At 49.1% G+C, this 15,333-nt stretch overlaps 1 protein-coding gene across 5 annotated transcripts in view; it reads right to left on the reverse strand.

Annotated features, from left to right (window-relative positions):
* Window positions 1-15,333, reverse strand: part of RORC (RAR related orphan receptor C) — a 204,518-nt gene continuing 189,185 nt past the window's right edge. For all 5 annotated transcript variants that reach the window (XM_081173640.1, XM_081173639.1, XM_081173638.1 and 2 more), the window contains 9 exons: window positions 15,145-15,230; window positions 12,828-12,969; window positions 10,942-11,457; window positions 9,893-10,014; window positions 6,800-6,932; window positions 4,393-4,500; window positions 3,133-3,243; window positions 2,237-2,346; window positions 1-1,820 (listed from right to left, as the gene is read on the reverse strand). In XM_081173640.1, coding sequence (XP_081029766.1) covers window positions 1,656-1,820; window positions 2,237-2,346; window positions 3,133-3,243; window positions 4,393-4,500; window positions 6,800-6,932; window positions 9,893-10,014; window positions 10,942-11,457; window positions 12,828-12,969; window positions 15,145-15,230 — 1,493 coding nt within the window. In that variant the 3' untranslated portion in view covers window positions 1-1,655. The remainder of the gene's footprint in view (window positions 1,821-2,236; window positions 2,347-3,132; window positions 3,244-4,392; window positions 4,501-6,799; window positions 6,933-9,892; window positions 10,015-10,941; window positions 11,458-12,827; window positions 12,970-15,144; window positions 15,231-15,333) is intronic.

The raw sequence follows: 15,333 nt of genomic DNA on the forward strand, positions 1-15,333 counted from the left end.
TGCTTTTATTTTGCTTTTATTTTTGCTTTCTGACCTCTCATGTAATTCATAGGCAGATTTAATCCGCCGATCCAAACCCATACAACAAACTGACTAAGCGTACTTTAACTGAGAGACAGTCCTAACAAAAGATACAAGAAAAAGGTAGGTTTGCATCACCCAGTGGTAACAGTCTCCCCCTTCTCTACCCCGTTCCGGAAGAAGAGACAAGGAATTTTCCACATGCCCACCCCCCCCATTTCTGTGCAAATTACAATTCCCAGAATTTGTTGAGGCAAATGTTAAACTGGTACAAGACTGATAAAGGTTTTTAAGTGCAGGTGTGGTTTGGGGTGAAGGAAAGCTGTGAGGGCTGGTTAAGCAAGACTAGCAGTTGCTTGGGGTGTGTGGTGGTGGAAGCTACAGAAAAATGTGACTTGGTTAATTCAAGTCAAGTTTTGCAGCTATTCCCCTCCTTCCTGGGCTATCCAGTCCCGATCCAGCCTCAGTTTCCATTTTTGTTGCTGTCCTACAAACACAACGGCCCCTTCTGTGCTTAAGCCACACGGGAGGTTTCTCCCCAGCCAGCCTGACCTCCTCACTTCCCTCACAGAAACCGCACAACCTGTCGACATCCTTCCGTCGACCGTTTTGTGCCCAGGAGGAGCGTGGCAGAAGGTGGCATGGGCTTCGCGAGACATTTGACGTGAGGCAACCCCAGGCAACTACGCCAGTTCATCGGGAAACTGCTTGGGCAAAAGTTACCCAAAAGCATTTGGGTTTCGTGCATATGTGCCAATATTTCCCCCCCTCCCGTTTTAAAAGAAAGTGAAAGCAGCAGGATATGAGGTTTGTGGGGGGTTGTTGGTTTTTGGAAGTTGCTGGTGAGTTAGAATCTAAACCGAGAGGTCAGTGTGTGTGTGAGACACACACACACACACAATGAGAGAAAAAGACAAGAGACTCTTTCGTTATCAAATACAGAAGCGGACAGACACTGAAAAATAGAGATCTATCTTATAGAACCACATTTGTCCACAATATATATATATATATATATATAATTATTTCTTAAAAACTTGGTTTCAAGAAAAAACAAAAAACAGAACAGCTTGGTTGAGTCTTGTGCCATTAGGCAGCAAAAATGAGGTATTTCTTGGCTACCTAAGTCGGCCATTTTGGCCACGGCGTTACCACGTGGGCAGCTAATTGGACTTTGCCCCTCCAGGGAGACTTCGTCACGGCGAGAGCTTCCTCACGCTAGGAGTGCTGTTTGTCCACAAGACCCTCCCCTTACTTAATACTTTTAAGCTTCCACAGCGGTAGGTTTCCGAATGCTTTCCAAAGCGGCTCTCACACACGTTGCCTAGTCCCTCAGCCCCGCGGTTTCCTCTGAGGGGGTAGTGTGGGCTCGCTCCGTGCTTATCCAGGGACGAAGAGATGCGGTCGAGGTTGCGTACCAAAGCTGGTGTCAGAAGTGGGGATCTTTCGAGCACAAAACCCAGGCGTTCCGCTCCAGCTGCTCTGCTCCGTTTTGGGCAGGCAAAGATGGCAGCAAGATTGTTTTGGTCTTGGCTACCACCTCCTGCCCCTTCCCGCTCTGGCGTCGGTTGCAGAGGAGAAGCTGGAGAAAGGCAGAGAGAGAGAGGGTCCTCGCCCTGCTGGGAGCGGGGGGATTATACCCCTGCTGTTCCCTGTAGAGGGTCGCAGTCTGCGCTGAAGAGCTCTTTGTACAGGGGCGGGAAGACGGCGTGGACAATGATGGGGTACATCTGGCGGAAGGAACGCAGCTTTTCCACATGCTGGCAGCAGAGGCTTCGAAGCTTCCCTTTGGGAGGCAACTGTCGGAAGCGAGGAGAGAGAGAGATTACATATATCTTCCTATATACATAACAATGTAAGGCTGTCGTCATGCTGCAGTCTGCGCAGCTGGCAAAAGGTGGCCACATCAACTCCAGCATGACGACAGAATGGCAGGCAGGCAGGCAGGCAGGCAAGCGGACAAGGAGGGAGAGGTTGATATATCTTCATATAGACATAAAAACGTAAGGTTGTTGTCATGCTGCAGTCTGTGTAGCTGCCAATAGGTGGCAGCATCAACTCCAGCGTGATAATAGAATAGCCGGCAAGCAGGCAGGCAAGCAGTACAGGTAGCTGGTGATCTAGGTGAGGTGTTTAACGGAGGGAGAGGAGGTGCTTAAGACAGGGGGAGGGTCTCTCTCACTTGCACCCAGCAAAGTCTCCAGCAGATACGCACCTTGGCCAGGATGCCTTCCCGGTGGTTTTTCCGCAACATGTGCCTGAAGGCCAACTCCAGATTGTTCTGCAGACGCTCCACCTTGCTCTTCTCTTGCAACCAGGGACGATCTGCAAGGAAGGACAAAAACTTGGAAAGAGTCCATTGCGGCTGTTGGGAAAGCTGGCCGGCTTACAATTCGCCTGGGGTGAGCAGTGAACCGTCTGCAAGCGACACCTGGCCTCTTTCGAATATGCAGATCAACTGGCTGTTCAAAGCAAACATCAACATTTGTGGTGAGGAACCTCAGTCCTGGGGGCTGGATGAGGCCCTCCAGGGCTCTTTACCCGGCTCTCAGGACTCTCCCAGACCACCCCGACCACTGGATTTTCTCAGTGCCCCTCTCCATTGCGGATAAGTATAATCACTGGGTTGAGATCAAACCACTTGGTCTGACCTCTCTGTTATATTTAAGGGGGGGGGTGAGTTTCTTCGCTCTGCTGGAACTTTAGGGTCCCCACTCTTCCGTGGGGGGTTTCTCAGGGGTGCGCCAAGCCCTGGCGGCACCCTCAAGCCCTATTTTGCCGGGACTGTGTAATCATTTAATCGGACGACACGGAGCTCACCGCCATTAACCTCCTGCAGCAGACCAGAAGTGACCTCTCTGGTATATTTAAGGCAGCTACATAAGGCAGTATAGGTAGGATTGTAAGTAAACTACAACTCCCAGGATCCTTTGGGGGCAAAGTAGGAGGAAGAAAGTGCAAGTGTAGCAAAAAGATTACAGCACAGACTTCTCCACCGGGGCATGATGGGAGCTGATGTCAGGTGGCCCCTCCCAGCCACAAGGACCCCGCCCTCTGCCACCTCCAGCAACTTCCTCAAACATGGCGCAGGATGAATCGGCAGCCTCTTACTTGAGTTAATAAGCACCAGCGCCGTGAAGAGGGCCATTTCGTTCTCGGAGAAGTGCAGAGCGCAGAGACTGTGAGCAAAGTCGAAGATGGAGTTGATCAACTCGTTGCATCCTGGAGGTAGAGGATGGGGAGACTTGGGTCAGTGACAACAGCAAAAAGGTAATCAACCTATTTATTAGTGAGTTCCTATCTCTATTTCTAGGGATGCGGGTGGCACTGTGGGTTAAACCACAGAGCCTAGGACTTGCTGATCAGAAGATCGGTGGTTCGAATCCCTGCGACGGGGTGAGCTTCCATTGCTCAGTCCCTGCTCCTGCCAACCTAGCAGTTCAAAAGCATGTAAAAGTGCAAATAGATAAATAGGTACCGCTCTGGTGGGAAGGTAAACGGCGTTTCCGTGCGCTGCTCTGGTTTGCCAGAAGCGGCTTAGTCATGCTGGTCACATGACCCGGAAGCTGTACGCCGGCTCCCTCGGCCAGTAAAGTGAGATGAGCGCCGCAACCCCAGAGTCGGCCACGACTGGACCTAAAGGTCAGGGGTACTTTTACCTTTACTTTATCTCTATTTATTTGGGTTCCAAAGCTTTAATAAAGCAGAACTTTCTTCAAAACAGACTTACAACAATAGCGATACGTTCAAATAGTTGCCCAAAATCATGTGCTTGTCCAAGCACAGGTACATCTTCATAGAAATGTAAAATTACTCCATTACTCCAAACAGAACTGAAACCAAAGTTCTTTCTCTCCATGCAGCCTGCATCTCCACAGAGAGAAGCATCAGCACAAGGCGGCTTGAAAACAAAGACAACTCCCGCAAAATGGAGATTTGCAACTGAAATACCCCTCCCATGTAATCTAAGTTAAACACACATGAGAGAGTAGCAGAGATGCATTCTCAGTTAATTATCGGCCTGTTTGGTGCTCAGAGAACTTCACTCAGCTTTAATGGACATTTCCTTTTTTTAAATTTTTTTTTTTTGGGGGGGGGCGTGTTCATATCTCACCTTTCCCTACCCGGAGCTCAAGGTGGCAAATACGTGGGTCTGTCCACCCCCTCATTAAATCCCCACAACAAACTTCCGAGGTAGGCCAAGCTGAGAGCTCAAAGCACGGCTTGCTCTAGCCTGGCAACTCCTCCTCCAAAGACTTATCCCCCTTTCCTCAACTGCTTTTCGATGGCACAACTATCGGCCTTGGGACCCATAGCGGGCTCATTCCGTTTTTTTAGTCTATCGTCCTGAGATGACGGTCGCCGTCATACCGAGGGATTTGAAGAGCTCTGGGCCGGCGTATTTCCCTTCAAAGAAGACCGTCCGGTTCTCGGAATTGAAGGCACGACACATTCTCACCAGAACTACTTCCATGGCACCTGGCGGGGCGGAAGCAAAACGAAAACAAAGACTTAAAAGGCAAGGATGAAGCAAAAATAGGAAGGTGCAGACTTTTCTCTCAAAACCTGCCTCACCTTTGGAAGGAGGTGGGAATGTGGGGGCCAGCCAAGCTGGGCACCCCTTTTCAGGGTGGGTGGGGAGATAGTGGGGACTCCAACACCTCATTCCCAGGACTAGACTGGGAAGAGACCCCCCCAAAGCAAGTATCATCTAAGGGTGTCCCTAGTGGACACCCAGTTTTTCATTCCTCCAACCTCGTTCACCAGTTTGAGATTTTAAAAAATATCTTCACTGAAGCAGCTTCCCTAAGCTGTAAAAAAGCTGTTGCAGATTGTGATTCTTCCTGTAATCTTTCTAAATCTGCAATTTTAACATTTTCAATCTCTAATGCCCCTTTTTTGCAAACCTCCAACTTCTGTTTTAACCTTGCGGAGGTCTTTGCGCAAAATTCCAAAGTCTTTTTTAAATTCCTGGAGACAGTGCTCTGACCTCAATTGCAAAACTCTGCAAATCTTGCTTATTATCTTTCATAAATTCCAAAATTTGCTCTTGGAAAGTCTGATCTTTGGAGGCTTTTCTAGTCAGTAGTTTAAGATTTAAAAAAATATCTTCACCAAATCAGGTCAGCATATTAATGTTTGCCTTTCTCCTTGCCCAACATAATATGTTTTCAAGCAATTTAATACTACAATACACTGCACTGTATTATTTTTGCAAATATACCCATTTTTAATCCAAACTTTCCCCCCAATACACTGGGTTTGCACCCACCGCTTGTCGTCTTCAGAGGGGGCTCGTTGAAGGTGGTTCCAATCATTTTGGTGGGTCTACTCTTGAGTAAAACTGTGCTGTAGACCACCAATTTGCAGGGCACGCAGGTGTGTGTTGTTTAACTACGCTGCAAAATTCAGAGAGCTGAGAATTTCCGAGAGCGGCTGTAAAAGTGCTATTTTCTTGGGAGTTGGGTAGGATTGTGTACAGAATGAATGGAATATTTCTCCCACCCTGGGTGCCAGCAGTTAAAAAGCCAGATAAAGAGAGTTGGGAAAGCGGAGACTTGGAAGACGCACAAGCGCCAGCCCTCAGACGTGAGCTGGGATGTCTCAGTCAGTACAGCAGGAGACTCTTAATCTTAGAGTTGCGGATTCGAATCCCAGGTTGGGAAAAAGATTCCTGCATTGCTCAGGGGGTTGGACTAGATGACCCTAGGGGTCCCTTCCTAATCTACAATTCTAGGATTCTATGACCTTTGCCATAGCAGGAACTCAAAACTCATCTCAGACTTGGCCCCAAATCCTCAGCTCTCTCCCCAAACGAAAATGAATTCTCCCTGCCTCTCGCTGCTTCCTTCTCGTTTCCCAAAGGTCTGTCTCCGGGTTTTAGCCAGAAGGCAGAAATATAACCCAAAAGGAGCCAGTCTAGATTCTCTTGGGAGGGAAAAGCTTCTGGGAAATGATTTACAATGAGATGAAAAAAAAAGTTGAAATATACATTTATTAAGAAACCAGAAGCATTTTTACTTGGCATTGCAGGAGATGATATAAATAGAAAGGATTGGAAGTTGTTCTTATATGCAAAGCTTGCAGCGAGAATACTATTGGCACAAAATAGGAAGAAAGAAGAATTACCGACGAAAGAATTGGAGGATGAAAATGACGGACTATGCAGAATTAGATAAACTAACAGGAAGGATTCAAAACCTGCGGGACCAGAGATTCTCATAAGACTGGAGTAAATTTACGGACTATTTGAAAAGTAATTGTGACGAACAGATTATGCTAGTAGGTTTGCAAGAAGTTTTGTAAGGCGAATTATTAGAAATATTGCAAAAAAAAAAGACAATGAGGAGAATTATTAGTTAAAGATATTTAAAGGTGATATGAAATTAAGAAATGCACAGTAAGTACGTAAAATCATCAGAGGTGTTGACGGAAGTCCAAAAAATATTGTATAAGATGAGAAGTTCTGTTGTATGAATGTTAATTAATATTTTAAAAAAGAATAAAAACGTATTAAAAAATAAAGATTCTCTTGGAATCTGGGAGCAGCCACAGAAAAGGCTCTCTCTCCTGTGTCAGTCTGTGATATTGATGGGAACGAGAGATGAGGGTTTTAAGCTCCTGGGCAGGTATGTATCAGGAGGTGTGACCTTGCAGGTAGCCTGGGCCAAAGCCACATGGACTCTCCTCTTTCCTTCTCAGCTGATTTCGCTCCATAAAATGTCCGGCAACTACAGAAGCCTAACTGCGACCCGCCCAAAGGAGCTCCGTTCCTCACCCGCTTTGAGGAGCACGATCTGGTCGTTTTGGCACAGGTCCATGAAGCTGTCCATGCGCTTGGCGAACTCCACCACGTACTGTATGGCCTCGGTGATGCGGCAGGCGCAGCGCTCCCACATCTCTTCCATGGACTGGAAGGAGAGAGAGAGAGAGATTGGGATGGGGGGGAAAAACCCACTATAGGGACAGGAACGAGCCAGCAGTAAATCACAGTGAGCAAGCAAAAGAGAGGGATTCATCCCAAGGCTCTCTGAGGCTGGTGCTGAGAGGTGACTTGCCCGCCTCCCTGGCCCATCTGCCAGGCTGAGTCACTGGTTCAGTCATTCAAGGCATACACAGAGCAAAGGATCACTCGTTACTCAACGGGAGCGGCTGAAATCAAAGGGAGCTTTCTCGCTCACCCCAAACCGCCCCGTTCCGCACCGGCTTAGGCATTCCACCAAATTAAGCGCACGCCAGCAGAATTCTTACGCACGGTGGCATTGGCAGCGAGGGAGAGGAATCGCGCCAACCTGGGGTGTTACCATTAGTATATAAATAATAGCCCTTAAGGGCTTGGGACTAGTTCACCTGTGAGATCGCCTCGCCCCCCCAATTTGCCCACTCGGCTGGTTCAATCTGCAGAACTGGCACAGTCACAGAAGCCTTGATTTAATTCTGCAAACCGCCCTGAGACCCCCCCCAAGTATAGGGTGGTACATAAATTCAATAGAGCCACTTCCGAGCTGGGGAAGAGGTGGGGTTGCAGGCCCACCCCCTCCCCATGCATGCGGGGGCTGGCTCACAGCCCCCGCGAGAGTAGGGGAATCCTCGGGCGCGTCACCGCCCCGGCCAGCCAATCAACAGGCCGGGGAGGCGTGGCCTAACACATTTAAAGCTGGCGCGCCCGGGGACTGCTCTCTTTTCCCCGTTCCAGCTGCTGCGGCTTCCCATCCCACCCTCCCTTACGTTTAGCTAGCCTTGACCTTGCTATGGACTCCGGTTGGTCGCCGCAAGGGGCCTGGTAGGAATTTTCCCACGTGGCAAATATCCAGCCATTTGGCTTTTTCACCTACCTCGTAGCAAAGGTCACAACTTTCCCGGTATTGGCAGTTAGGCATTGGCAGGGGTAATTGTTATGCAAATGAAGGGGGGGAGGAAGCGCCATCACCTTTCCCCAAGGCGAAGGGTAGTCCGGTAGAGGACTCCGGGGGGTGTTGCCCTGTCCGAAGCCTATGGAGGTGTAAACCTAAGGCATGCCCCCGAGCGGTGACACCCAAGGGGGTCCTAGTTGGCGTACTTCAGCAGGACTCCCCCGGCTGGTGGTTAACCCTTCCCGGTCTCCATGCCGGGTAGTCGATAGGAACCAATGCCTAAGGCCAATACCTCTCAATTCCTGTAATCAATAAAGTTGTGGCCTTTTACGCCCATTAACCTTAAATAATGTGTCCTGTGTCTTCATTTCACAAGGGGGGAGGGGACTCGCCACGCAACAGGCTTGCCGGCTGAGTTTATGTTGACAGAGACCACATCCTGCTAGGACTCAATGAGATTTCCGTAAGCCGTCAGGGCTTATTAATCTATTGATAAATTGTTAATCATAACTGGTCTTAACTGCAGTTTGTGAATTCCATCTCTTCTCAGTTGCAATTGCGATCTCAGGTGTCCATTTTTTTTCTGTGCAATGATGGATCATTTGCTTTATCTATTTCCTCATGTTCTACCTAAGAGTGCTGAATTGAATTTTGGCCAGTAGTGGAGACGATTAGAGGTAGGCGATCGCTTTCAGTCCTAATATCGATGTTGAATTTTTTAATTGATTCGAAAGCCTCCCTGTTAGTGAGACAGTAGTCTACTGTGCTGGCTCCATTTGTATTTATGAATGTGTACTCGCCTTCTCTGTCTCCGAGGAGCACTCCATTAACAATGATAAGGTTAAGACTTATTTGTAAAAAAGCTAGGCAGAAGCCAGCATAGTTGATTTGACAATCTTTTGAATGTCTATGGGGGGGGGGTTTAGAAAGAGGGCACTATTTGCCTTTAGATCTCTTAATATTAGGAATTTTATTTCCAGGCTATCATCATTTGAGCCTATTCTGGCATTCATATCTCCTATTATGTAAAATGGCGATCTGGGGTACTTAGTTTGTAGGGAGTAAAGGAAACTGTAGGGACGCGGGTGGCGCTGTGGGTTAAACCACAGAGCCTAGGGCTTGCCGATCAGAAGGTTGGCAGTTCGAATCCCCACGATGGCGTGAGCTCCCGTTGCTCGGTCCCAGCTCCTGCCCACCTAGCAGTTTGAAAGCACGTCAAAGTGCAAGTAGATAAATAGGTACCGCTCCGGCGGGAAGGTAAACGGCGTTTCCGTGTGCTGCTCTGGTTCGCCAGAAGCGGCTTAGTCATGCTGGCCACATGACCCGGAAGCTGTCTGCGGACAAACGCCGGCTCCCTCGGCCTATAGAGTGAGAAGAGCGTGCAACCCCAGAGTCATCCACGACTGGACCTAATGGTCAGGGGTACCTTTACCATTAAAGGAAACTGTGGAATTTACGCCATGTGCTCTCGATCTGTGTTTGCACTGGATATGGTGGGATATAAGCTGAAACAAGAATGATACTCTTGGATTCCAGATGCAAAGTGATCCCGAGCGCTAGCTGCTCGAAAACTGAGCGCTCAGTAGAAGAAGAAGATGAAGAAGAAGAGTTTGGATTTGATATCCCGCTTTATCACTACCCGAAGGAGTCTGAAAGCGGCTAACAATCTCCTTTCCCTTCCTCTCCCACAACAAACACTCGGTGAGGTGAGTGAGACTGAGAGACTTCAGAGAAGTGTGACTGGCCCAAGGTCAACCAGCAGCTGCATGTGGAGGAGCGGGGAAGCGAACCCGGTTCACCAGATTACGAGTCCACTGCTCTTAACGATACCACCACACCTGTGACGCCAATTGAGTGGAAACCAGAGTTACTAGGTGCCCCCCCTCGGTCGTCCCCTTCCACCGTAATAAAGATTGATTGATAAATTCAATAAATAATAATAAGAAGGCAGCTTACAGACAATACCCCACACGGTAAAGAGGCGGAGCCTTTCGGCACTGAGGAGAGCGCCCCCTCACCTTTTTCTGGTAGCTCCCCACTTCCTCCCTGGTGAAGGTCTCCCATCTCAGCAGCTGGAGGTCTTCCAGGCGCAGCTGGCACGTCTCTCGGTAGGACTTGACGACGTTCTGTGTGAGGTGCTCTGGGGAACGGCGGGGAAGAGGCGGGCAGGTCAGGGTTTGCGCGGACTCACCTAGCCACTCCCCCTCCTCCTCTGGCTCCTCCCCTGCCCCACTGGAAAAGAGGGGAAGTGGCGGGTGTCTCTGTGTGTGCTTCCGACCCAAATCACAGCCTGCGCATTCCCTGTTCTTCCATCCATCTGGAGAGGCAAGGCACGGCCGCACAGGTGAGGCCGCTTGGTAACTGGTGGCAAGAGCTGGGAAGGGATATAAGGCCAGCATTTCCCTTCGGCTCTTTGCCACAGCAACACGCTTCCAGCCTTGCTGCGTTTGGCTTCTTGCTTCCTGATCCTTGCAGCTAGGCTTCTTGACTCCTTGCTCCTCAACCCTCGGACCCTTGACTTCGTGACTCCTTGCTTCCTGACCCTCGGACCCCTGACTTCTTGACTCCCTGCTTCTTGACCCTTCGATCCCTGTCTTCTTGACTCCTTGCTTCTTGATCCTCGGACCCCTGACTTTGTGACTCCTTGCTTCCTGACCCTCGGACCCCTGACTTCTTGACTCCCTGCTTCTTGACCCTCGGACCCCTGTCTTCATGACTCCTTGCTTCTTGATCCTCAGACCCCTGACTTTGTGACCCCTTGCTTCCCTACCCTCAGACCCTCAGCTTCTTGACTCCCAGCTCTCTGACCCTCGGACTCCTGGCTTCTGGATCCCTGTCCCTGCTCCCACCCCGCCATCTTGCCCTCAGTCCTGACGTCCCCTGCCAGGACTTCGATCGCCCGTGATCCGGACCATGACACCATGGCGTTGGAGAAAGGGACCTTGTTGCAGAACCAGCAACAAGCCTTTGACCTGCCTGGCCACCACAACCCCATACTGCTTCACCCCTCGGTGCCGTGGCTCAAAAGTGCCGAGCTAGAAAACGCCACCCTCTTCCTTCCACTCACCGATCTCCGTCAGGGACGAGTTTGGGGACTCCAAGAGGCTGGTGAAGCTGGGGGCGGTGTAGAAGTCGAGGCTCTCCCCCTCGTCGCATGCCGGCCGCTTGGCTCCGTGGGCGTCCGGGTGCGAGAGCTCCGGCGATGCCTGCGTCCCCAGGGCGTAATAGACGCTGCCCCGGCTCTCCATCTTGATGCGCTCAGGGCTGTACTCCTTGGTGAAGGGGGCGCGCAGGTCCTCTCCCAGAATGCTCTGGGCCTTGGCAAGTCCGTTGGAGTAAGCCAAGGCGGCCGTCTCGTCCGGGCACTGGCTGAGGCGCGCCTGGCCATTCAGGAGGGCGGTGGTGGAGCAGGCCGAGGCCTCCAGGAGGTCCGGCGGGGGAGCCAACTTCAACTGCCCGTTGGCGACACCCAGAGAGTAAGGCGAAGCCTCTCCATCCTGCTGCTGCTGCTGCTGCAGCTGCTTCTGGACTTCAGCGTGGAGGCTGTCCCGCTGCTTCTTCGACATCCGGCCAAATTTGACGGCTGGGGAGGAAAAATGAGATTTGTTACACATTGGTCGGATGTTCCTGCCTGAACCAGGCAGAGGGCCTTCTTGGTGGCGGCACCCGCCCTGTGGAACGCCCTCCCATCAGATGTCAAGGGGATAAACAACTACAGTGGAGGCTCGGGTTGCAAACGTGATCCGTGCGGGATGCACGTTCGCAACCTGCAGCGTTCGCAACCCACAACAGCGTGTCTGCACACGCGTGGGTTGCGATTCGGCGCTTCTGCGCATGCATGACCCCCCCAAACCCAGAAGTAACCCATTCTGGAACTTCCGGGTTTTGGCAGGTCCGTAACCTGAAAAAAACATAACCTGAAGCGTCTGTAACCCGAGGTATGACTGTATCTGACTTAGAACACGTCAGAAGGCAGCCCTTTTTAGGGAAGTTTTTAATGTTTGATGTTTTATCGTGTTTTTAATATTCTGTTGGGAGCTGCCCAGAGTGGCTGGGTATGAATATTTATTATTATTATTACAGTGGTACCTCGGGTTACAGACGCTTCAGGTTACAGACTCCACTAACCCAGAAATAGTGCTTCAGGTTAAGAACTTTGCTTCAGGATAAGAACAGAAATCGTGCTCCGGCGGTGCGGCAGCAGCAGGAGGCCCCATTAGCTAAAGTGGTGCTTCAGGTTAAGAACAGTTTCAGGTTAAGTACAGATCTCCGGAACGAATTAAGTACTTAACCCGAGGTACCACTGTATTATTATTATTATTATTGACATGATTAAGGCCACATTCACACTAGTCAGTAAGACTTGATTTAAATCTTTTTTTTTTTTTTTTTTTACAGAAAGACTCATTCTTGCTGGTACAATCTCATATTTTTACAACCAGATGCAGGTTTCATTTTTGGAATAATAAATTTCCAGAGTAGTTGTTACAGTTACATCAAAAACACTCATTTGGTTATACAATTAGAAACACATTGACAGATAATCATGAAATTATTGTGAGGTTCAATAAGTTCACTGTTTATATTTGGACAACTTTTCTGCCGTACTTTATTGGAAGGAGAAAAATAATCATTTCCTTAATAAAAATTTAAGCAATTTATTTAACTAAAGCAGTAACATTATAGCATATGTATCTATTTTTGTTAACTGATGTGGTTAAACGGTTTGTTTGTTTTTAAACACCTTAGACTGAGTTTTAGCACACGTGAAAAACTTAAAACAAATCCTTATTTCCTGATGAGTAGCCTTTGGAAATAGAAAACTATCCTTAGAAAGATTTTTCCTCCAAAAGCATTTTATTTTAAAAATTCGATTTAAATAAAAATAAAAATCCGATTAATTTTTAAAAAATAATGGATTTTTATCCACCCTGCCACCAACCCGTCTCTTACCGTCCCGAGACATGCCGAGGCTGAGACATTTCTGCAGGCGGCAGTGCTGGCACCGGTTTCGGCTGGTGCGGTCGATTTGGCAGTTCTGTTGTCGGGTGCAAGAGTAGGTCACATTCCCTTGCTGGCTCCGCCGGAAGAAACCCTGAGAGCAGAAGGCCGAGAAAGAGAGAGAGAGAGAGTTGGACCCCCTCAGAATAGGGGCATCATCCGCACTACCCATCTAAAGCACTATCACCCCACTTTAAACCATCGCGGCTTCCTCCAAAGCAGCCATTCTCAACCCGTGGGTCCCCAGATGTTGTTGAACTACAACTCCCATCACCCCTAGCTAGCAAGGCCAGAGCTCAGGGATGATGGGAGTTGTAGTCCAACAACATCTGGGGGGATCCACAGGTTGAGAACCGCTGCTCCAAAGAATCTCGGAAGCTGCACTTTGTTATGGATCAGGGCCGGATTTAGGTTTGATGAGGCCCTGAGCTACTGAAGGTAATGGGGCCTTTTATAGGTCCAGCTGTCCTTAAAAAGGTAAAGGTAAAGGGACCCCTGACCATTAGGTCCAGTCGTGACTGACTCTGGGGTTGTGGCGCTCATCTCGCTTTATTTGCCGAGGGAGATGGCGTACAGCTTCCGGGTCATGAGGCCAGCATGACTAAGCCACTTCTGGCGAACCAGAGCAGCGCATGGAAACGCCGTTTACCTTCCCGCTGGAGCAGTACCTATTTATCTACTTGCACTTTGACGTGCTTTTGAACTGCTAGGTTGGCAGGAGGCAGGACTGAGCAACGGGAGCTCACCCCGTCGTGGGGATTAGAAGCGTTGACCTTCTGACTGGCAAGTCCTAGGCTCTGTGGTTTAACCCACAGCGTCACCCACGTCCTTTCAGCTGTCCTTAGGCAATATCAAATTGTCACTGGTTTTTTGTTGTTGAAAATATGCTATATCCTAATTTATGGACCTAATAAGTATCTCAAGCCATTTGCACATGTGGCCATGCAACCAGTCCATGCAGAATATAGGCACCCGATATATAGAAAGGAGCAAAGCAGTGATATTTTAGGGAGCAGGCTAGTAGGCGGGGCCCATGACTTACATCCTAGGAGCCTACACAACACAAAACACTGTTGCTGTATGTAGGTTTTATTTTATTTGTTCTTTATCTTATATTTTGGAAATGTACATCCAGTTGTTTTTTCCCTTTAAATTTTTTTGCCCCCCCCCCAAGAGAGTGGGGCCCTAAACTATAGCTTATTTAGCTTATACGTAAATCTGGCACTGTTAAAAATGCTGAGAGATGTTGTCTTCCCAGAACGACAATCCCTAGAGTTCCTCTGGGAAAAGGGATCGATTGTTAAACCACCCTGGGAAAACTGCTGCTCTCTGAAAGAGGAACTCCTAACAACACTAACAAATAGAATTAAGAATATTGTATTGAACGTAACATTCCATAATACATAACACTATCCCCCCCCCCTTTATAGCAGTCATGGTTTTCTTTCCTAACCTACAACCAAAACAACATCCACAATTAAATCCACGTTTCAGTTTTCGTAATTTGCCCAAAGCTCCTATTTTTACTTAAGAAGACCAAAAATGTTTTATATGGAGCTGGAATGGATCTACCAGACTCCTAGTTTATTTATAAAATCAGATGTTTTGGGGCCACAACTCCCACTGAATTGTTGTAGTTTGGCCTTTGCAGGATAACATCCTTAGCTGATCTGGGTTTCTATGGCACTGGTGAGTGCCATGGAACCCATAACCATAGCTGTCAACTTACAGATTTGAAAATAAGGGACCAGCAGCCTCAAAAATGAGGGATCAGCAGCCAAAATAAGGGATTTTCCCAGCACAGGTATGTTCAACTTCTGAGCCCCTCCAAGCCAAAGGCAGAAAGCCCAGCCAGCAGCCAAACGAAGCCTTAAGAGGTGGTTCCCACAGCGCAGCAACCCGGCAAAGGGGATGCAGCAAGGAAAACCACCGTCACCTTTCCGCTGGGAAGCGCTGAGCAAAGGCGAGTCCCCAGGCAACGCGGCTGATTTGATCGGCACAAGGCATGCAAGCTCCACCCCCCAGTCGTTCTCAGACTCCTTATTGGGTGAGCAACGCAGCCAAGCAACACAGTTGGAGCCTCCCTCCTCCCTGGCCGGCAGGGAGGGAGGGAGAGGAGCTGCTTCCTTTGAAACCCAGGAAATTTAAGGGACATCATCAAAAAGGGACAGCAGCGGGAAACGGCGCTGGGATAAGGGACTTTCCCACCAAATAAGGGATGGTTGACAGCTATGCCCATAGCAGGTTGGGGCTGCCTCTTCTGACTCACTTTGCACCCTTCGCAAGTGATGACGCCGTAGTGGATCCCGGAGGACTTGTCTCCGCAGATCTTGCAGGGGATCACCTCGATCTGGGCTGTAGTAAGGGAGGAGGGAGAAACAAAGAAGGCAAAATCTGGTTAAAATAAGAAGCAAAGAAGGCAAAATCTGGTTTAAATAAAGAACTTCCATTTTAGGCT

Source organism: Podarcis bocagei, assembly GCF_964188305.1.
Source record: "Podarcis bocagei genome assembly, chromosome: 16".
NCBI classification, from domain to species: Eukaryota; Metazoa; Chordata; class Lepidosauria; order Squamata; family Lacertidae; genus Podarcis; species Podarcis bocagei.